Source organism: Stegodyphus dumicola, chromosome 12 (genome assembly GCF_044657685.1).
Source record: "Stegodyphus dumicola isolate Sdum_Otavi_A_Nest chromosome 12, ASM4465768v1".
NCBI classification, from domain to species: Eukaryota; Metazoa; Arthropoda; class Arachnida; order Araneae; family Eresidae; genus Stegodyphus; species Stegodyphus dumicola.
The window spans coordinates 50,249,732-50,273,858 of NC_140779.1; the positions used below are offsets into that span (position 1 = coordinate 50,249,732).

The 24,127-nt window shown below is 29.1% G+C and overlaps 1 protein-coding gene across 1 annotated transcript in view; it reads right to left on the bottom strand.

Moving 5' to 3' along the window:
• LOC118203652 (uncharacterized) overlaps positions 1-21,726 on the bottom strand; it is a 139,791-nt gene extending 118,065 nt beyond the window's left edge. The window contains exon 1 of the mRNA XM_085827720.1: positions 21,170-21,726. Within this exon, the coding sequence (XP_085683846.1) occupies positions 21,170-21,524 (355 nt within the window). The 5' untranslated portion in view covers positions 21,525-21,726. The remainder of the gene's footprint in view (positions 1-21,169) is intronic.
• Positions 21,727-24,127: the final 2,401 nt, after the last annotated feature.

Here is a 24,127-nt window from a genome sequence, read left to right on the forward strand (position 1 = left end):
AGCTTAGTGACTAACTGAAACTTAATTAAAATTTTAATTCGTGCCCGAATAAATCTGATCACTAATAACGTAGAAGTAACAGAAGTGTGTTTGGTTGAAACTATTCTTAATGTTAAGCGTTTTTAAAATACAAATGAGATAAACATGTATAGCTTCAAAAAGAGACGTATGGTAAAAACTATCAGAAATTTCAGAACCATGATACTTCTGAATGCACTGATTTCTGTTGACAATTAGTCAACAGAAAGACAGGGCTGAAAGAATGTAAAAACGTGCGGGATATTAGAATGTGCAAATGATTGTTACATTATTGAATTATTAAATCAAGTTTGAGTTTAGTAAAGTCATAATTTTGGACAATATTCACCATAGTGTTTGAAACATAACAATATGAAAAAATGCATTATAAGATTTTCTAATAAAAACTGTAAAATTTGTCTCTAAATTTCATTATTATTATAATTAAACCTTATCTTATACAGTATGCCATTACGTTAAAATTTCTGAAGAGTTCAATTCTTATTTTTGCAGTTTTATGTATTTATTTTTATTTTTCTTCTTATTATTATTATTATACAGGATGTTTTCATATAATTTATTCTGTTGTTATATGTGCGTATGTGTTTTAATTTGTTCAAATTAAAATACGGTTAATCGAGAGTTCAGTACAGTATCTGAATAAAAAGTTAATAAATTTTTGTAGTAACTTTACTCATTAATAACATTTGGGCCCCGAATTGGGAAAAGGATGAAGTGCTAAAAAGTATGTGAAGAAATTATTTAAAACATTTATCAGACGAATTCAGCAAAGTACATTTCAGTTTGAGACAAAAGAATGTGTAACACCTAAACGAAAAACACATGTGCTTTAATATTATGTGAGTTTATATTTTATTAGAAAATAAATTTACGTTTGAGCAGTTAAAAAGTTACATGTGGGACAAGAAATATAAAGTATGTTTGTTGTGCTTCATTTAGGGATGAAGAAGGCAAAAATTAAGTTTTATCACACAAAATCTGACTTACATTTTCATGTGTGAATTAAAACTATTTCTTTTCTCTCTTTTAAAACTAAAATAAATTTTTAAGATAAAAAATGTTTAAAAAATAAAAAGAAATTTTTTTAAAAAATTTAAGAGCTTATGGCAATTGAATATGGCTTAAAATTACAAATAGACAAATAATAAACAAGTTGACAGAAGTAGTAATAATATTAATAACTAATCCTGATTTTAATACTTAACAATTTGAGTGACCATAGTATCTCACAAGGTTTAATCATAACCTCCAAACCTCATGTTTATTTGATTTTAAAATTATTTTTAGATATAAATTATACAAAAATATATCAGAATTACATACCTGAATATCGTTATGCTTATTTTACTTGTCTTTGCACTATATTTTTTACATACAATCTACTTTTAGATTACTATCTTATTGTGCTTACTATTTAATCAGTCAATTTTTATACTCCTTTCTTTTATATTTTTATACTTTCAAATTATTATTAGTATATTTTTTCCCCGAATAAACCATAAGCATTTAAAACAGTATCTTCCAAATACTTAGCATTAAATACAGAATAAACATCTGGATATTTTTTTTTAACATTTGAAATAATGTTTCCATTATGCGAAAGGAAAAAGACTCCTGTCGACATTAAATAGGGGCCCACCAGCGGCCGAGCGGTAAAGTCGCTGAACACTGGTAGTTCGGTCCGAGGTTGGAATCCCGCGAACGGGCTGGCTGCATGGGCGTTTTCGTAGTTTTCCCCATGTGTAACGTGTATACGAGCCAGTTTCCCTTAGAAAGTTCTCCACGAAAGGCATCCCTCCCTTTAGGCAGATAGCCCTCGTGTGCTTTGCCATAATTAAATACACCTACACCTACATTAAATAGGAAATTGTTGTCACCCCAATCATATTATAGAAGTTAATTTCTTACCACAATGCAGTGAAAAATCTAAGCAATTACTTTGCCTGTGTTTCGTTAGCAACATTTTATAACAAATAGTAAAAGTGTAGTTAAAAGAATTTTGAAAATCCTATAATAATCGCTTGCAAAATTTCTAATTCGACTTTTATATGATCAGGTTTGCATCCAAAATATGATCGAACGTTTATTATGTTACTTTATTGCAATGCAGAATTTGTAATTAATTATCTATTTTATTTTTATTTAATTTCACTAAAAATAAAGCACATCGCTTCAGTACTTTAACATCTTTCTGCTTAGGCCATTTGTCATTAAGAAACAATAGAAAAAAGAGACAGAAAGAGGGGAAAATATTAACAAACGTTAGTAAACAAAAGCTTTTAAACTTAAAATTCTTTCGAGTTCTTTGATAATTTTGTTCAACAATAAATATTTATGTTTATGAATTAGCAACAGCTGATGTCACTTTCATATAAAAAAAAGTGAAATATTTGAATGATATTTTACATGTTTAATTCTTTCAAAATTTTTAATGGTAAATTCTCCTTCATGATATTGGTTGTAATCTGATGTTTTCAGATCGCAAATTTCTTTTTTCAATGATATGTCGTACAGAATCATATCTACAATCATTGTTTTTTAAGTAATAAACAAATTCAGCAACCAACAAGAAAATCTGAAGCCATGAAAAAATAAGGATAATAATAATAATAAATCTGAAAGCTTTCAGGTTTTATATTACGTTTAAAGGTTTTATATTACGTTTTAACGTTTTGTGTGTTACATTTATTTGTTAAACATCACAAAAAATAATCAAAAAGAGGGTGTCTTTAGAATTTCCGATAGACAGTCTCGCGCGCTGAAGTTAATTCTTTTTTCCCGTACAGTGTTCCCATTGCTTGCTCTGAAATCGTTGAGTTCGTTAATCAAAGATTCATTAAACTTTTACAAAATATGATATAGGTAATAAAACAAATTTCAAATTTGGACTTCCAGATGCCCATATTCGAGTGGAGGACTACGTTATTAAAAATTCGATGTCTCTAAGTACCGTTGTTTTTCCACAATGCGAGAAATATACATACACTCATGCAGATTCTTCATTATTTAATTTCTTTAAATATAATGCAGGACTCTAATATTTGGCGGCAACAATTCGAAAAAGGAAATGCTGTTTTATAGTGTACGACGCAAAATGCCACAATGAAATTAATAGCCCTTCTGGGATTGTCCCTTTGGGCTAATAATTCTTTTAAGCAACGAGCAACTGCAACTGAATTTTCTTTTTGCATTCTCACAGAAAAACTTCTGTGAACATTCTATTCTGACAATATTTATTGCTTGGTGCTAGTATTCCAAGCATAAGGAATTTAAGACAGTCATTTTTTATCTATATAACGCATAAGAGACGGATTTTGCATGCTCGACTTCATGGACAAACAAATAAAGGTAGTCTTCGGCTATTCCCGCCAAAAAGAAGGCATGTGATCACATTACTCATATTCCCATAATAAAGCAGAGTAATGGGCTCACCAAGTCTGTCTTCCTTGGCAGATACCCGACATCACTCTGGAAGCAGTATCTGTCTTCAAAAACCGAGGAAGAACAAGTGAAATCTATTTAAAAAGATCTCTCGAGTGTGTTTTTCTTAGAGGTACTCATGTCAGCCGAAACGGTGTGTAAGAAATAAGAACATGAACAGAGAGGATCTGTGGCTGATGGATTATTTTTAGCCCTCTGGAAGCTGTTTCCGTAGCTGAAACGGCTTATGATGTAGTCAATTCCTTTTTTCCACATCATGATTACGCTGCACCTGCTATTGCAAAAAGAATTTTGAGTTACTTAGAAAAGAATCTTTTAGTATTATTATTATTATTATTCGCAGAAGTAAGTAAACTTCAATGCAACGGCCGGAGAGATATTTGTCGAAAGTCATTTTGAAATTTTCGTGCATAGCAAAGTATGCAAGCATAAAGAATTTAAATAATACGTGATGTTCAAATAGAATGTTAACCCAATGTCCTTCTTGTTTATATTTCTACGTTCTTAGAATTTATCTTCGAGTTCTTATTCCACTTTAGTTTCCTTCAGGTTTTCGTACAAGAAAAAGTTACAAAAAGTGTTTAATTCGAAATTTGTTATAGACAAATAAACAAACGTAATATAAACTTAAAATTTCTAGTATTAATATACGCTTCTTAAAGATGTTTGAAATAATATAGCTTTCTAGTTTTTTATCATCTTTTAGACGCGGCTAAGATACTGAGAAAATTTTTGGTTACTCAATATTTGTGTCTAGAGAAGACTTAAGACAATATTTCTGCTATATAAACTAATTTACCAAGAATTCAAGGGTAATATGGGATTCTAGAAAATCATTTAGTGACGTTAACATTATTACTTTTAAGCATTGTTACGTCGAAAGAATTTAAAAGTATTAAGATAACGTTTGTATCTTGGACTAAAAATAAATAAATAAATAAATAAAATCTGAAAGCTTTCAGATTTTTATATTACGTCCAAACGGGCTTTTTTTTATTTATTTACTTTTTCATTTACAGACACATACATGTTTCGAGAGCGTTTGGGCTAACGCCACTTTGGACTAAAAATAATTAAAAACAGCATACCTTTAGAATTTCCGATAGACAGTCTCGCGGGCGGTCGATAAAATTTCTTTACTCAGTGCAGTGTTGACACTACTCGCTTTGAAACTGTTGAGTTTTTAAATCAAAAGTTCATTAAATTTTCCAAAATTTGAAACAGCCAATAAAACAAATTCGAAATTCCAGATTCTAACTTCCATGTGCCTATATTTGGAGGACTACGTTACTCAAAATTTGATGGCTCTAGGTATCATTGCTTTTTCACAATGCGAGAAACATACCTACAATTATAAATGATTATTCATAATTTAGTTTCTTTAAATATTATACAGGTCGATAATATTTGATGGCAACAATCTGAAAAGTGATGCATCGCATTTAAGTAATTCGACTCCAAATGCCGTTTCGAGACAAGTAACTCTTCCAAACTATTTTTTTATATTATTTTTTAATATATTTTTTAAATTCAAAATTTATGGGAAATAATATTCCTAATTCTACAATAAATCTAATTAATATACGCTTTAATATTATTTATTTAAACGGTAGGATATTCTATTGAATGAGATAAAGGGAAAAAAACATGTTATCTTTGCTTCGAAATTGTTCTGCAGTTCTCGTATATTCTTTAACTAAAAGATTTCTCTTTTGCAAAAAAATTGTTTTCACCCATTTTTTTTTTTTTTTTTATTTTATTTTAAAGTTTATAGTATTTTTTTACAAAAGGTTTCGAAGCAAAAACAAAAATCACAATAACATTATTTGCACAACAACATTACTCGATTCAAGAAACAATATACTTATTAATATAATTCAATTTTAAGGCACGGAACGTTTTTCCATTATATAGTTTATGTAAAAGAACTTCTTAAGTTACAACTCTGCACAGTCTTCTAAATTTAGAATATTACTCAATTTTAGGAACATTATATTGTCTTGCTTTTAAGACTAAAAAATGCTTTTGAAAATAGGTAAAATTTTAGTTTTTTAATTTCCGGAAGTAGCATATGAGGCTTGCATTAAGGGCTTCAAGAAAAAGTCACACTTCGATATGTTCTTAACTATAGTATTTAATTTTTTTGAAAGAGTGTTATTCCCCTTCTGTTTTAAAATTTATTGAAATAAAATGAGTATATACATTGAGTATCTTAACTGCAAAAGATGGCTTTGCACACTCTATCACATCTTAATAGAAGCTACAGTAAAGGAGAGGAGAATGCATAAATTATAAATTAAATATTTGTTTTGGGTAAACTGATTACATAAATACGATACATTCTTGTTATTCATGTTTATGCTATATCTCAAATAATTCTTTCAAAGACAAATTAATATTATTTGAAGAATATTTATTAATTAATTTTTTGTTATCAGCTTTTTATTACTGTAATATGCATCCTTTTCGTATTCCGAGACCATTTAAATGAGAAGCGTGTAATACTTTGAAGCAACGCTTCCATTAATTCACCCAATTTTGAATTGCATTTGAAATGTATACACAGTTGCATAATTTGAGGTTTGAAATATATGCCATAATTCACTATTTGACTTGACCAATTTAACCTGACACAGATAGTTCCGCGTTTGTGTTCTGCGCTTGATCAGTTGATGAATTTCCAACTGTAAGGGAGATAATGAAGTACTATCAATTAACTATCCTGCGAATATTGATTACACTTTGCTATTTGAGCAAAATTTTAAGAAAGTAAGAAAGATTTGGATTAATTACGTAATTTAAATTTTGCGTCCTTACGTAGTTTATAAACTGTAAAATTAAGAAAAACTATTAAAATTTGCTCGTTGAATACTTGTAGTACGTACACATTCTTTGACTAAAAAGCCTAAAGCTTTGCAGTGAAAGTAAAAAAATATTAAGTTTTTACATATGTAGGATTTAAAAACAATCAATTCAAAAAATTCTTTACCCTTCACCAAATAGAGCTTCAGATTTGATATAGATAAATATTGCGTTATGAAGAGTAATGGAGGATATAACCCCGAAGATTCACATATTTATAAAATGAATATTAATGTTTAGGTATAAATATTCCAGCACAATTTATTACGGTGAAATACTTTATCATAATGAGATTAATAATAGCAGTTTAAATTATAATTTTTCTTAAAAATACACATTTAAAAAAATAAAAATTTGACTATAATTTAAATCGCTTATCAAAAGTGAAACTATTAAAATTCTAAGCAATTGTTTCTGAACTTTTACACCGGAGGAGAAGAAATATAAATTTTCTATACATAACAAAATTAGAGAAGGTGTTTGAAATTCTAAAGAAAAAATCAAGGAATAAATTATCATATTTATAATATTATTTTCTGTTTCTGTGAGAGATGATTCAGACTAAAGGAGCGAAAAATTACGTAATTTAAATCATGATTAAGGTATGAGTAACACAGCCGGTTTTGCCCTATATTGCAATATGGCGTAAGTGGTTTCCCATTAATACTACTATGCTTATGGATAATAAAAAAAATTCTGAATTGTAATTTTCCTCAGAAACGGCAGTTAAAGATAAAAATAAAGGAAACAAGCGATTTCGTAAAAGTAACGTGATGGCATCACATATTTCTTTTATTAATTAAAATAATTCTTCAAGTTTTCATAATAATTAACAGCAGTTGCACTTACTGTATATTAAATGCACTTAAACTGTGTCAATTAGATCCTTAAGAAATAATATCGAGGTCAAAATTATTAATGTCGATTATGTTGCTTTCTGAGCACTCAATTAATTAAATCAAATTCATAAAGACACGAGTTTCCCAAACTTAAGTTTCCCAAACTTAAGCATCGCGAATCGCATTTATATATACAATTGCTATTTATCATTATCTACATGGATATAGCTGTTGTGGAAAACAAAAGAGCTTTTTAAATTTTAACAAATGTTAATAATTTCTTAAATTGAATCCTTTGCAGCTTAAGATCAGAAATTTCTTATTTAATTAGTCCAAAGGATCTTAACCCAGAAGGGCTAATAATTTCGTTTCGGCATTCTGCGTTGAAAAGTTTAAATGTCGGTTCACTTTTCAAATTGTTGCCACCAAATATTGGAGCTCTGCTTTATATTTAAAGAAATTGAATAATGACGAATCTGCGTAAATGTATGTATATTTCTCGCATTGTGATTAAACAACGGTACCTAGGTTTCTTTTTTCTGTTTTTTTATTTGTTATTAAACCTTATTAATATAGTATACATGCATATATTTATGTGTATGTATGCATGGGAAATTTTGCGGTTTTACCGCTTTTGATTTTATTTCTTCGTGTCTTTATGAATTTAGGTTTTAAATTTCTTATCTTTTCTTCTATTGTTAATACACATACATGTAAGATAAAAAAATAAGTAAATCAAAATTATAATTTAAACTAACTGTAAAACATTAATTCTCCCTCTCTGTTTTAAAAATCATAATATCTTCTCTGGATTGCGTCATTTCTAGATCATTCTATGGCCTACGCAGCTCTGATGATGTAATAATTGTAAACCAAAACTTTCTCTTCGTGTGCTTCTATCTTGCATAACTATGCACTTCAGCTTCTGTCTCTGCTTTGCTTAGACGTAATTTCGCTATGTTATTTCTTATTGCAATAATATCAAAAATGTAAATGTTCTTGAACAGGCACTGTGCCAAGCAAACTGTGGTCAAAAATATCAATTGGAAAATAAAAATGGAATTAAAATCGTCTCGATTGCCAAATATTTATTATATATATATATATATATATATATATATATGTATATATATATGTACATATATATATATATATATATATATGTATATATATATATATATATATATGTACATATATATATATATATATATGTATATATATATATATATATATACATATATATATATATGTATATATATATATATATATATTTATATATGATGACGTACCATAATCCCATAAACGCAAACTCAAATCGCACGCGGGCCACATACACGACCTAAAAGTAGCTGATGTGCCGCAATTAAAAAATAAATAAATAAATAAAATAAAATAATAAAGAAACCTGAAAAGTTTCAGATTTTAAATTATGTCCAAAGTTTTTTTTTTTTTTTTTCATTTTGTGTGTTACCTTTATTTATTAAATGTTTTTTAAATATTATTAATTTATTATATTATTATAATAATATATTATAATTATATAATATTATATTATTATAATATATATATATATATATATATATATACAAATAACATAATATTTAATAAACAAATATATATATATAATATTATTAACATATTTGTTTATTAAATATTATGTTATTTGCACTTAAACCATAAATTCAATTCAACAGCAATATCGCAAAATAATTTGCAAATGACCATATCTTTAGAACTTCCGAACTTCCGATACACAGGCTCGCGCGCGGGAGAAAGAAATATTTTTTTTTCTGTACAACGCTGCGGTTGCTCTCTTTGAAATCCTTGAGTCTGTTAATCAAAAATTCGCTAAAGCCTTACAAAATATGAAATCGATAATAAAGCAAATTCGGGCTTCCAGATGTCCATATTCGCAGGAGGATTATGTTATTCAAAATTTGATGCCTCTAGGTACCATTGTTTCATCACAGTGTGAGAAACATACATACATTTATGCAGATTCTGCATTATTTAATTTCCTTAAATGTAATACAGAGCGATAATATTTGGTAGCAACAATTTGAAAAGTGAAACAACGCAAAATGCCAAAACAAAATTAATAGTCCTTCTGGGAAATTTGCCCCTTTGGACTAAAAAAAGAAATGTTGATAAAACAAATTGCCCCTTTGGACAAAAAAAAAAAAAAAAAAAAAAAAAATGTTAACAAAAAAAACTTTGTTAACTAAGCTTAAAAAAAAAAAAAAAAAAAAAATACTGTATTTGTCAAAACATGAACATAAACTGACTCAAAGAAGTTTAAATTTACACTTATTTTCTGCCTGAAAGTTTGGTGAAGAAATTTTTATTCGTCACAATTTGTAACTAAAACATATTGACAGCTAAATATTAATATTTTCAGATTCACATTTATTCAAATAATTGTAATATATTGAAGTAACTACTAAGTGACTTACTTAAACTAGAAATAAATATACGAAAACTTTCTAAGAGGGACAAAACTCGAGAATAAATAATAACAACCTTTTCTCTTTCTTTTAACTATTACATTTTTCTATAAAGCATACAGAAAAAATACATATTTGTCTGTAAATAGTTATTAACTTCTATTTTTCTTATTACATATTTCAGCTAAAACACCTCACGGCGTTTCGATTTTCGTAAAATTTGTAAACTTCGAGGAAACTTACCAAAAGCTATCTTCGTCACTAATTGGTAAATCCTCATAGAGTCTGGTTCTTTTCGAAGATTTAACTTTCAACGACGGGAAAAACTGTTCACAAGTAAATGTATTCACAAACAAAGCAATTATTCTTATTGTAAAATTCAGAGGTATTAATAACAGTTTATGAAATTTGTATCTTTAAGTCTCTGAATAAGATTTGCATTACAGTGTAAATTAATTAGCTCCATTTCTAGATTTTCTGGAGCGTTACTCATGTTCGTTTTCATTAATGAAGATGACTTAAAATTCCATTCAAAATCATTAAAATTTTAAACTTTTTTTTAAATCTAGTCCTAATAATGCTAATTAATTAATGGAAAATTTATTCGCTGGCCGTATAAAATTGCTTCAGGAGCAGCCAGTTCGAGACTACCGCCGTAACGGACCAACAGTTTTTGAAGGACTCCGCTAAAGCTGTTTGTAATATCAGAAGGATGAGAATTAATTCACAGAACTGGAAAATATGTCGAATTAGATATAAAAACTTCGTTTTCTTGTGCATTGTAACGTAAAGAACTAATATGCCCATCAAAGTTAATTCATTTATTCTTATAAAGGAATTAATATAAATCCATTGCTATTATTGCAGATTAATATTAATTACTGTGTTAATAAACATTTAAATATATTTTGTCTGAAAATATTGCTCAATTAGATACGATATGGAAATATAGAGAATTACTAAGAAGCAGTTGTACGATATCTTTGAATCATAAAATTTTCTCCTTTTAAAAAATAAGTTTTAAATAAGAATTACGTGGAGCTTTTAATTCCATATTCTGTAAAGTCTGGATCATAAAATATTTAAAGACATGTAATACAATAAATAAGCTGCGATTACTATTGTACTCTAAAACGGAATCACGGGCATCAATAAATGACACCAAATTACTAAATGATAAATGGCAGTGGTTTTAGTTTAAGCATATGGGAAAGTATATCTATCAAAGAAAATGGTAATAAAGCTTACTTTAAAAACAGTTGCTAAATATATTTTAGTAACTGTTTAATGATTCCTCTTAGAGTTTTATCATTCCTGTTAGACATATTCTATTATAGCCTGTAGCATTATGGCAGTTAACACCACTATGAAAGGTACATCTCTATTAGTGAGCCATTTTTCTTTCGAATTTGAATTCTTTGAGAATCTACATTTAGAACATATTCTAACCGAATCTCAAATTGTATCAGTTATTAAAAACAGCATGCTTTTTTGCGGCAGAAATCGCTGTCTTTTCATTTATTCTTATTGTAAGTTCTGGAAAGACTCACATGTACTTTAGAATAAACGAAAACTTAACATATACACAGTTATAAATAAGATATCAGAAAGAATAATCATCTATTGTCACTTTCTTGCAGAGAGGATCACGACCTCCGATTGCTCACCACGGTTGCAGTTAGAATACTCACAAAAATATCTTCCATTTTTCGAAATAGAACTCCGATATAAATGTCAAAAACACAAAATAAACAGACCAAGATTCAAAAAATAAACGAAACCTCTTAGAGAAAGGGAGGCGAGACAGAAAGTACAAGATGTAACGGCAACAGCAAGTCACGTGTATCGTGTCGCTTCGGAAAAGCGTTGACGCGTAAGATAAATTGAAACACGGCTGCACGTGACTTTTTCGTGCGTCTGCTCTGGCCACAATCAATCATCCCACAGCTCTAAGGTCGCTGACCAAGACGCATTAGCCAATGCTAATCACTTCTCCGGCTCATCCACGACAACGGTGAGAGCACGATAGAGTACTCTCGAAACAGGTGTGTAATTAAATCAATTTCATCGCTTACCTGTCACTCATGCTGAGGAGAATCTACTCCATAAAGTTTTTCAGAAATTTATCACTAGAAAAGTGTTTTCGCTTTCGTAGTTTTTCTTCTTTTTAAGCGTGCGATAAACTCCCCGAAGTCTTTTTAATCTACTGTAGCTTAGCTGTAACTTTGATCTATAAGGGGTTTAGGAAATATGGCTGTACGGTGCAGCCTGTAACTGTTTGGATATTATTAAGTCATCGATTATTTTAATGCTTCCTATTCCGAGACTTTATTTTGATGGAGAATTTAGAAAAGAAAATTGCATTCCTGTTGAATAGCTTTCTTGAAATCTTTCATGCTGATTTTAAATTCAGCCTCTACGTAGATCTGAAAACATATTCGAAAATGCATGGTGAGTAGGAAGGAATTGCCGTTCGTGGACACTGTTTTCTATAAATTTCTAAAAAAAAAAAAAAATAAGTCTACTCATTCATATTCACGACTGAATCAAAATTTTAAAGTTAAAATGTGTAAATAGTGTAAAAATTGTGTTATTATAATGAATTAATGAACTGGGGTGTATGATATGTTGGCCAAGTATGACTATATAATTATATGTTTCTTCGTCGTGATTATATGCCTTTTACTTTAACCTTAAAAATTTATTATGATCAACACCCTAGTTAGATTTCTTTGCAAATTTTGAGAATTCTTTATGACTGGAATATGATACCTTCTGTGACGCTTCCATTCTTATAAATGGGATATATTAAATAAATAACTTACTGTAGCTCAAAATGCAAGTTTTTTTTTTTTTTTTTTTTTTTTTTGTTTGTTTTACATTTACACACACATAAACGTTTTGAGAGCATTTGGGTTAACTCGCTTTTGGGCTAAAAATATTTAAAAACAGCATATTTTTAGAATTTTCGATAGACAGTCTCGCGCGCCGGAAATAAAATTGTTTTATTCTCTAGAGTGTTGCCACTGCTTGCTTTGAAACCGTTGAGGCTTTAATTAAAATTTCGTTAAAGTTTTACAAAATATGAAATAGACAATAAAACAAATTCAAAATTCGGGTTTGTAAGTGCTCATGTTCGCAAGGACAACCATGTTATTCAGAATTTGTATAAAACGATTTGTGCAATTCAGAATTTGTGCAACGATACCTAGTCATAAACTAGGTATCGTTGTTTTTCCCAGTGCAAAAAACATACGCACATTCATACAGATTCTTCATTATTTAGTTTCTTTAAATATAATACAGGGCGATAATATTTGGTGGCAATAATCTGAAGACTGATGCATCGCATTCAAGTGATTCTATTCAAAATGCCGTTTCGAGACTAATAGCCCTTCTGGGCTAACGCTCCTTTGGGCTGAAAATGCTTATGTATAACGTGTTACTTTTATATCGTCAGTGAAATGACGGTGGTCTTAGTAAAAAATATTTACTAAGTCCTTTATGTAATTCAGAATATGTTAAAAGCATATTTATGTAATTCAGTAATTCAGTAATGAAATAGACAATAAAACAAATTCAAAATTCGGGTTGGTAAGTGCTCATGTTCGCAAGGACAACCATGTTATTCAGAATTTGTATAAAACGATTTGTGCAATTCAGAATTTGTGCAACGATACCTAGTCATAAACTAGGTATCGTTGTTATGTAATTCAGAATATGTTAAAAGCATATTCTGAATTACATAAAGGTCTTAGTAAATACTAAATCGATCTCAAATCATTTTCAGTTATTTTTGCAATCTAAATTGACTATTCCTAACAGGTTACGATTTTAACTTAAATTTTGAACAAAACTAGTTTAATAATATCCGACTGGATATAATAAATACTTATATAATAAACACGTTTTCCTAATATGTATTTAAATGATTCATTTTACGACGAGCGGTCTGATTATTATTGACAAACTAGACACGAATTATGCAATATAAATGAATTCTTTAACTATTCATCATATATATATATTACTATAAAACAAATCTGAAATTTTAATCAAAGGATGAGGTTATAAATTTTGAAATAAAAAATATCTCATTTAATAATTTTTTCCTATCCATTATATACATTTTAGAATATTGCGTAATAAAATAATAATCTGTAATCGATAAAGCTACACTTAAAATATGCAGTGCATTTTTGAGTGTTTTAAAATTTATTAATAATCAAAACATACTGGGCTATAAGTTTTCATTCAACTTTAAACCATTTCCATTAAATTTAAAGGTTCAGTATTATTTTTGAATTAAGATCTTTAATTGATACTTAAAAAGAGGCTTTATTTAAAGGTAATTTACTCATTCTCACGCTGAAGATTTTAAACCAAATGTACGGAATTCGTCAAAATTGGATTTTTTCCCCCTTATGTTATATTTCTGTCCCTCTTGCACAAAACAAATATTTTCTCGTCGGTACTGAATAACACTGGCTTTAGACAAAAGACACCTAATAGTTTTCTTTCAATTTATGTCATAATATAATTTAAGATTAATAATGTATATTTCTTTAAAAACATACTTGCAAATAAAAACTTATCTCTAAATTTAATTATTTCCTTCAGATAGTTGGTCCTATAAATTTAATTAAAAATTGAATAAGGTTAACATATTTTTTCAATCAAGTTTCTAAGATCCAAGCTCTACGTATGTAAATGTCAATAGGGTTCCCTATCTCAGTGTAAAGATGAGTGTTAACTTTATCGTTATGTGGTATTTACGTGGTAACATTTACTTGGGATCTTTTCAGTAAGTGTACAAAAATTATAACAGGTCAAAATATTTATGACGTCTCTAAAAGCAAACTGTAAAATTAACTTCGAAATCTACAAAATTAACTCTAAAAAGTAAAATCGTTTTGTAAAATTTACTGTAGAAACTAATATCTTTTCGTTCAGAATGAAAATTTAGAGTAAATGCATACAATGATATTATACTAATATTCACAGAAATGCATTTAAATTTGTATCACAATAAAATCTTTTCTATATGAATTTGCACTAAAAAACGATATTTTTTGTTTATTGTTATTGATTCATTGTGGCTTATTTACATATATTATCTCACTTTTTCTAACTAATTTTATTTTTTAAAATCGAGAGCTTAAAATTACGGGGCTATAGCAATTTTGAAAGAAAGAATTAAAGGAAGAAAATAAAAGATTAAAAATGTACATAAAGATAGATTCACCACTTTTTAACTTTAAGTAATTAGAGTTAATAATTTCAATACTGTTATTATTGCTTATATATTGTACTTTGCAATCTATTCGGATACTGTACGTTGTTATCATAAATCAGCAATTTCTAAATTTTATGATGTAAAAGCTAGGCGGATGTACCAGGGGGTTGAAATATGTCAATAATTAGCCCAAAGGTGCGTTAGCTCAGAAATGCTATTAATTTCGTTTTGGCATCATGCGTCGATTCACTTTTCAAACTGTTGCCACCAAATATTACAGCCCTGTATTATATTTAAAGAAATTAAATAATGAAGAATCTGCATAAATGCATGTATGTTTCTCACACTGGGATAAAACAACGTTACTTAGAGCCATAAAATTTTGAATAACGTACGTTTTCACCCGAATATGAGCATCTGGAAGCCCAAATTTGGAATTTGGAACTTGTTTTCTTATCTATTTCATATTTCGTAAAATATTTGTGAGTTTTTATTAAGAAACTCAACACTTTCAAAGCGAGCAATAGCGAGAGTGTAATGCAATGTAAAAAGAAAATTTTTATATCCAGTGCGTGAGACTGTGCATGGGAAATTCTAAAGCTATGCTCAATTTAAAATTATTTTGCGATATTGCTGTTAAATTGAATTTTATGGTTTAAGTGGGAAGAACATGATATTGATAAATAAAGATAACAGAGAAAACGTTAAAAAAAAAAAAAAAAAAAAAAAAAAAAAAAAAAAAAACCGCCCTTTTGGGCGTAATGTAAAATGTGAAAGCTTTCAGATTTTTTTTACAGTTATTGTGAATTTAAAAATTACAGCTCTAAGTTAATGAATTTTCACAGATTATGCTTCGAAGAAAAATACGGTTTGAATATTATTTTGATTACGCTATCAAAAATGAATATCTAACATCATCTCATTTAAAATCACAAGTAATGGGTTTTAATTTAGTAGTGGTTTTTGCCATATGGCATTAAAAGTGAAATATACAAATACTAACATGAAGCTCAAAGGAACGGAAAGTCGGAATTGTTAATACAGAAATTAAAAACTTCGTTGCTTTGATGTGAACATGCACATTCTTGTACCTGAGCAGCCACAGGAGAAAAAAATTAATGGTATTTTGGCAAGAATAATATTTCTAAATTCAGTGAATAAAAATGCAATAGGTAAGTTCTAATTTTATGGAATAAATTTATGTTTTCAAGTGCATGATTCTTGTAATTTGCCTATTCTTATGAATCCGACACATACCATAACTGCCCTAGAAAGCATTTGTATTTGTAATAAATCTGAAATGTAATTAAAATGCTTTCTGCGATGATTAGAATATGAAATTAACTAAAAACAAAGCCTTTTCTAAACTGCATGTGATAATTTTTTATGTTTTTTTAATGCAAAACAGAAAAATAATTAAAAATTTAAAGAATTTAAACACCATGTTTAAAGAAATTTACTTTTACCAAGAAAAGTTTTCATATTTTTCTTCTGATTTACAGATGTATTCTTTCATCTACAAAAAAAGCTCGATCCCTCTTATCCATCCCCCCTTTTTTTTTGGTTTGGTTTTGTTTACTTGTTTTGGGCGAAAAGTCTAAATAACAAAGAGATTTATCATTTCGTGAAAGTTACAGTGAAAGCATTTGTAACAAGTTTTGTAACATGATTGATCTTTGATTGAAAATGCAATTTCTTCCCACGTTCTGACGGGTTCTTAGTAATACATGAGCAGGTAAATACAATGCCCGAAAGGATTTTCCAAATGGGCATGATAAATCTTGATTTTAATGAATTGCGTCATCTGTCAATTCACAGTGATCTTACGTGATCTTCATGTATTCATTACTTAATTTAATGACACTCTAGAAATTTTAAAACATGCTGCAGATCATTAATCAATAAAACGTTCCATTTTGATCAAATAACAAAACGCTTTCACAGTCAATTATGGGATGCACATTGATATTATGTAATTTTGTGAAAATATATGAACTGAAATTTTACGAAACACTTTCTATTAAGCCAAAAATCATTCTGTATTAAATCATATAGTTGCATTTCATACAAATATTAAATTTATGAATTTTAGAAAATCTAAAAACAAAATTAACGTAATGGCATTTTTACCAATTTTTAAAGATATTGTGAACGTAATCCATTTAAACATAATGAAGAAATAAATTTAAATGACATAATTAAAAGAGAATTTATCATTCATACGCTTAACAACTTGCAAGAAACTGCACGCAAATAATTTACACAGATTGTAGCATACAGTGTAATTTACATACAATAATCACTGGTTTTTTGAAATTTCACCCAGGATGCGAGGTTGAGTAACATTTATATATTCTGTTTACTCTATGCGCATAAATATCAGCAGGATGCTGCATCTTAATGTAAAAATATGCGTTAGATAAGTTGTATTTACATGGAATCATTTAAATGAATGTGTGGCTGAGATAATTTTTAAGGCTGTTTTTGTGTGGCTGAGATACATTTTTTCTGAAGATAGATATTATATAAAATTTGACATTAATTGAAGTGAAAAATATTATGCTTTGCTAAAGTTTAAAAAGTTAATAATGACTAAAACAAAGCTGTTGAAGAAGGCATTTAAGTTAAAAAATGTCATGTACGCTATTAAATGCAGATGTTAATGTATATGTATTTAACTTTTACGGCATTAATTTAATTATGTTGCTGTACATAGCATTATAAGTATGTTTTAAGATTAATTGCTCTACTTTATTGCAGAATCTTTTATATAGTTAAAATATTTATATTTCTAAGGTTTTTCTAAAAACTATAAATCATTTTGCTTCAAAATTCTCTAAAAATCAGCTATTGTTTACTATTTATATACTTTTTTAAGTTTCATGTTTATGATGTTATAAATAATTAAATACATTACTATTTTAGGATTTAAATAATTTATCGTGCAAAAAATTAGTTAAAAATCAAAATTTGTTTTATAAATTTAAGTCGTTGTATTTTTATTAGATAACTTTTATTTTCTAATTATTCTCTTTTTGATTTTAAACCCCTTATTAAACCTTAGAAAAGATATAAAATGAGTCTTTTTATTATTGTCTAAATAGCTCTTTAAAGATTGAATGCTCAAAATATATAACTGTGAGAATTATTGTAATAAATATTTGTAAAATTCTAACAAAACATTATTTCGTAATACGCATAGAGAGAAGTGTAATAGCTTTATATAATATAATGCAATACTTTAACATTAAAATTGTTTAAAAAAATTAAATTAAAAAAAATAAAATAATTTAAAAAAATAACTTGTTTGTAATAATGTGTTTGGAAAATGGCGTAAAATACCGAGAAAATATTTTTAGCTGAATTGCTTTTTAAATAAATCTCAATCAGTGATACTTTAGCTAAGGTTTTCAGTAGAGAAATCCGCAAGTATTATATATGCGAGGAAAGCTTTTTTAATTTGAGTTTCACAGCATCAAACTTGTGCTTTTAATTAGAGTTTTGTATGAATCTGATAACTGCTCTGATATCACTTTCCATATATCCATATAAAAGTTTTAATTCTAGATTTCATATTTACACGTGATTGATTAGCTGTAAAGAAACGATTATTTGAGCATTTTCCTTCAGGTGTTAGCTGTCACCGCATTCTTCTATGCATGTTCATGGTTGATGTGTTAATTGATTGGTCAACTGACAAGGTGATCAGCGGTGCATTTGTTAGCCGTCACGGACAGACCTTGATTATTTCCTGATTTCTATTCTTCGATAAAAACAGTAAGAAAAAACTTTGTTGAAACAATTGCCTCGTTCTGGTAGTGCAACGAAGTGTTTCAGATAATTAACACTATTATGATAACTATAATTTCTACTATTCCAAAACGAATCTTTTTCTTAAATGCTGCAATGTTCGAAAGGTTTTTAACTTGTATCCCTATAAAAAATTAAGAAATTCAAAAATATGAGTGCTGAAACTAAAAGGTTTTTAACGATCGATTTTTACGATAATTGTATTAGTATAATTATAAACTTTTTATTCTGTAATCTGAAGAGTCATATTTGCATCCATAAAAAGAGAACCCCTTGTAATTTTCTCAAGAAAACGTTCAGGGACAGTTAAATTGTGTTGTTAGAGATGTAATATGCTTCATTCACTACAGAATGCTGATTTTTTATTGCGATTATGCATTTCGTGGAATCTTAAGTTTTAAAATTAAAAACAAACAAAAAAACACACACACACAAAAAAAAAAAAAAAAAAAAAAAAAGAAAGAAAGAAAGAAAAAGCAGTTTTTTTTTTAAATTTTTTTTTAAATTTTTTTTTTTTTAATTTCCGCAAAACATTTGTTTGCTTGTAATTATACGAAACATAATTATTGAAAGAATCGCTGGGGATATGAATAATATACTAATAATGTCATATGTGTTGTAAAGTATTAGTATTTTAAGAACTCGTTACTTAAACACATTTACATGTTATTTGCATATAAATGTTCTACATACTTAAATGCTTTCCTTTGGAAAAAAAAAATAATAAAACTTTTAAACTTTTATAACTATATGAAATTGATAAAAATGCTATTTAAAGATTATTCATGATTACTCGTATTTGGTTGACACATTAAATCTACTCGCATTATTTGAATATAATATTTTTTGTTTCTCTAATCAAAAACAAAAACTAATTTCCGAAGCCAGAAATGGAAAATGGAATGAATCCTACGTAAAATTATTTGGTTGATCCTACAAATTTAATTTTTCCCTTTCTCGCAATGCACACGCATTTTTATAGAAAAATAAATGCACTGTAAATTTTTGCTCTGTATTGAAAAATTTCCCATTTCTTTCATCTACAGCTGCAAAGACTAGAATCAGTTAGCAAATAAATTAATATAAAAAAATTGGTAAATAAATTGTTAAATAAAACTGGTAATTTTCACTAAAATTTGTATTTAAGTTAAATTCGAAGGAGGGATTCATTTTTACATGTTAAAGTCGCATAAATAGTTAAAAGTTCATAAACGAAAGTATTGTTTTCATGGTAGATAGCATACCAATGCATAAAATAATTATTTATTTATTATATATAAAAAATTTAAATGATCAAGGAAATAAAGATTGCAAAAGTAAGTCATGCAGGTATGAAAAAAAAAAAAAAATGATGTTCAAGATATTAAAATAAAGCCTCTCTTCATGAGAAATGACTTTGAAGAGGTCTAATAGATTTGGTTGATGATATTTCTTAAAATATTATATGAATTTACATTGTGCTTAGTAATTAGTTGAGCAAATAACATACATTTTCATTGTTATCTAATTTGTATTATGCATTCTTATGTAACTGAATAAAATAGAGATCATAAAAAACGACACAAAATTTTCGAGGAAGAAAACTTAGATGAGTACTTCATTTGGGAATTCTCATTTGCATTACCAATAATTTGGACAAGACTAAACCACTCCTATACATTCCATCTCAGACATATATTTTTCGGAAGAGAATATAAATTAGCATAACAACACAAAAGTTAAGCTTATTTACTTTATGCGCTTATTTATGCGTAGGTACAAACTACTAATATAGCATAACTTAAGCTGTCGTTACATTAGCATTAAATAAGTAAATAAAACAAAATTTATTTAAGAGACCTTTTTTATGAATCATACTTCAATTTCATAAGATTCAATTAGGACTTCTAAAATACTGTAACATTATTATGATTTTAAACTACGCAGTTAGAGTACTTCGGCTTTAATATTCATTTCTATTTTCATTTGAAGTTGAATTGAATTCCAGAATTTGAATTATTAAACCGAACTTCAGGCAAGATTCGTGAGCCAATAAAGATAAATTTCTATAGATCGGTTGAAAATACCAATCAAAGTAATTAAGGTATACGCAAAATAATGTAAACAGCTGAAAATCTTTTCCATTTTAAACCTTCCGCGCCACACATTTGATGAATTCTAAAAAATTAATAACATACTACTGAACTTTGACAAACGTACACAGAGGATACAGTCCTGCTATTTAATATACGTAACGTCATTTTAATTAACTTAACTGTAGTTCTGGGAAGACTACTGAAGAGTATGAGGCTTGCTTCAGATTTAGGGAAGATGGATTCACAAACGTTGAAAGTTTAATCGCGATCATAACACAACGTAGATAGAGATGCAAACAGGGTTGTGAGTAGTTAGGAAGCAACGGAACGTTCTTCACCTGTAATTTGGGTGTAACTGGAAAGAACAGACTTTGAAAATGACATGAGAATTTCAATGACTCGATGTAACGTATTATTGCCTACCTTGTTGCTGCTTTCTGGTCGTCTTTTTCTCTTTCATCCAAGGATATTCCGGAACAGAGACTCCGGAGTAGCCGTTAGGTCCACCCGAACCGGCGGCCGAGTGTTTGGGCCCTTCGGCGGGGACAGGCGCTGAAGACTCGGCCGCACTACCGATGGCTTGCTGCTGCTGCTGCGGGCACAAAGACTGCGGCGGTCCGAGAGGCGGTGGCGGTGCGGGGGCTGCCGCGCCGCCGTTGATTGATGATCCCCCGCCACGGTGAAACGTTTCATTGATATGAGGCAGGGCTGTCATAAATTCTGCCATGGACGGCTGGCTGTTGATAAAACCGCTCTCCATGGCGGCACCGCCTTCCATCGCTTTAAAATATTTTTTTTATTTTTCTCGGGGCACGTGGGGCCCGTGGACTGGAGTCCCGCGGGCGAGGGGGCCCCTTATTCTCCTCTCGCTACCTGCGCTGGTGACGGCGATGAACGACTGGATGCCTGCGTTTTCCTTCCGCGGCACATAACACTCCTTCCCAGAGCATTTCGGGCCGCATTTCCCGATTGATAACGAAATCTGACCATTTCGGTTGCGTCACGTGATGACGGCCAGCCAATGGCTGCCTCTCGTCGCTTCTCTCTCTAGACGCCAGCAGCGCCTTTGATCCCGCCGATCCCCCTCCCTTTTTTCCACTTTTTTTAGTTTTTTTCACTCCACACTCCTTCTCGTGGTGAAGAGTCGGAGAGGGGGGTGCCTGTAAGAGTGAGGTGAGGGAGGGTGAGTTGGAAGAGAAAGGCAGAAGAGGAAACTAGAAAAAATTAAAAGGAAAGCCTTTAATTATTTTCTCCCCTTTTTACTTTCTTCACCTCTCACGTTTAATTCAAATAGCCTTCTTGCCAGGCGTCGGTCGAAATGCATTTCATTAGTTAACAGTTTGTTTACTATTATTTCAAGTACGGCAAGTCATTGAACAATATCTTTTCTTCCAAATACTTTGTAGCATCGTTCATCACCCCAAATCTGTTTTCGGAGAAAACACGTGTTGTGCCTTTAATTGAAAGTTCAGAATACGATGCAGATTTTAAAGAGATCTGCAAATAGTAGAAAAGGTATCCAAAACTAAAATTAAGCATATTACGAATGTCGATTTAATCGAAAACGCAGTATCGTAACGTACATGTACTTGCTTACATTCATTTATTGCTTCTACACCAGTCGTAAAACATATTATTATTTTCCTTTCATTGTTTGAAGATTGTTGTTAATATAAATTTTGAAAATCTAAAGTTCATACTACATCTCTTCAAACGTATTTGTTAAGCATATTAAAATCTGAATATTATTCTTGATTCTAAATCTTGATTCGAAAAAGTAGCTAAAATGACATATCACTTGCGTGAAACTTGCAAAGATTGAATTTGCCTATTAGAAAAATTATTTTCAAAGGAAGAAATGTATGAGGTGACACTTTTGAAAGCAAATTTCAGTCTGTAATGGAAACGAAGTTGAAGCATCTTTCAATCATTCGGCGCGATGCTGTTTTTTGAGTAAAGGGCTTTGAGTTTGTGTTTCTTTCATCGCAAACAAATCCAGTTTAGAGAGAAATCGTCTTATATTACAAATTTCCGTTTTGTTGTCCTGCTGTCCTCTGTATAAAAATGGTTCTATGGGATGAAAGGTTTCGCACAGTTAAAGTTATCCAAAACAGTGCGACATCAAATCTGACAGAATACAAGGAGACATACTATCTATTCTTCTAGGAAAATCAGGAATTCTGCTAAAATCGTGTGTGTTTCTATGGATGTTATTTTGAAAGTGACTGGCTAGTGATTTTTTTTTTTTTTTTTTCCATTTCAAATCAAATAATTATTTTCTACAAAATTTTTAATATTGAAGTATTTTATACAAACTTTGAAAATTTATTTTAGTGTATATCTTTTCAAAAGGGAGCTTAGGCATATATTTCTGAATTTAGGCTGATTCCATTGAAAAAGAATTCATGGTTTACTAGCTTTTAGGCCTTCTCAACCTGCACCTTCAGTTTTCTTAAAAAATTTCGACGATGCCCTTGAGCAAGAATTTTGTTACAGAGAAGGGTTTACTAGTAAATAATGCTGTATTGTTTACATTATTTTGTAGTCCTGAGAAGCAACTATAACTACACATTGAAAGAATGCTAGCGCATTTTAATACAGTATTTATTAAACGTATTAAACCGCCCCTACATACCCCCCAAAAACAAAAAAAAGCGACCTGCCAGGTCATAGCACAATTTTAGAATGTCTACGCAAGATGAACAAAATTTATTTTACGTTTTTTACTTTATTTTATTCGTTTTTTTATTTATTTGTGCATTTATTTTTTTTAATATGCTTTAGTGGAGCTCTTCTGATAACTTCTATAAAAGAAATATTTGTTTAAATTATTTGTGTAGCCAATTTAGTAATGAATTTTTGCTACAGCGCAGTGCTTTGTGTTCTGTAATAAATAGGTTTATTTATTATCCAGTGTTTATTACATTATTAAAACAAAAATATCAGGAATCATTTTAGTAGTTCAAGGATATTTGAAGAAAGACAAAACTTAATTAATATAAAGTAAATTATGATTTTAAGGCGCTTAATGCACAGAAGCAATTTATGCAATATATTTCAAGAATGAAATATGTTTACGAAATATACATACTAATTTTATTTGGTTAAGAATGAGCATACGTTTACTTGATAGTAATGTTGAAAATAAAACAAAACTATTTGCAACAGTATCAAGTACATCAGGAGTATGATGTATGGTGTTAGAAATATTTTTAGTAATTGCAATAACAGCAGTATTTTGATTTACATAAATTACATATATTTTTTAAATACAAAATTAGTACCTATATTATTAAAAAAGACTTTTATTGCCTTTAAATTGCTCAGACTGTTAAGCAGGTATAATTGTAAGCTGGGAAGATAAATCAAACATTTCGTCTT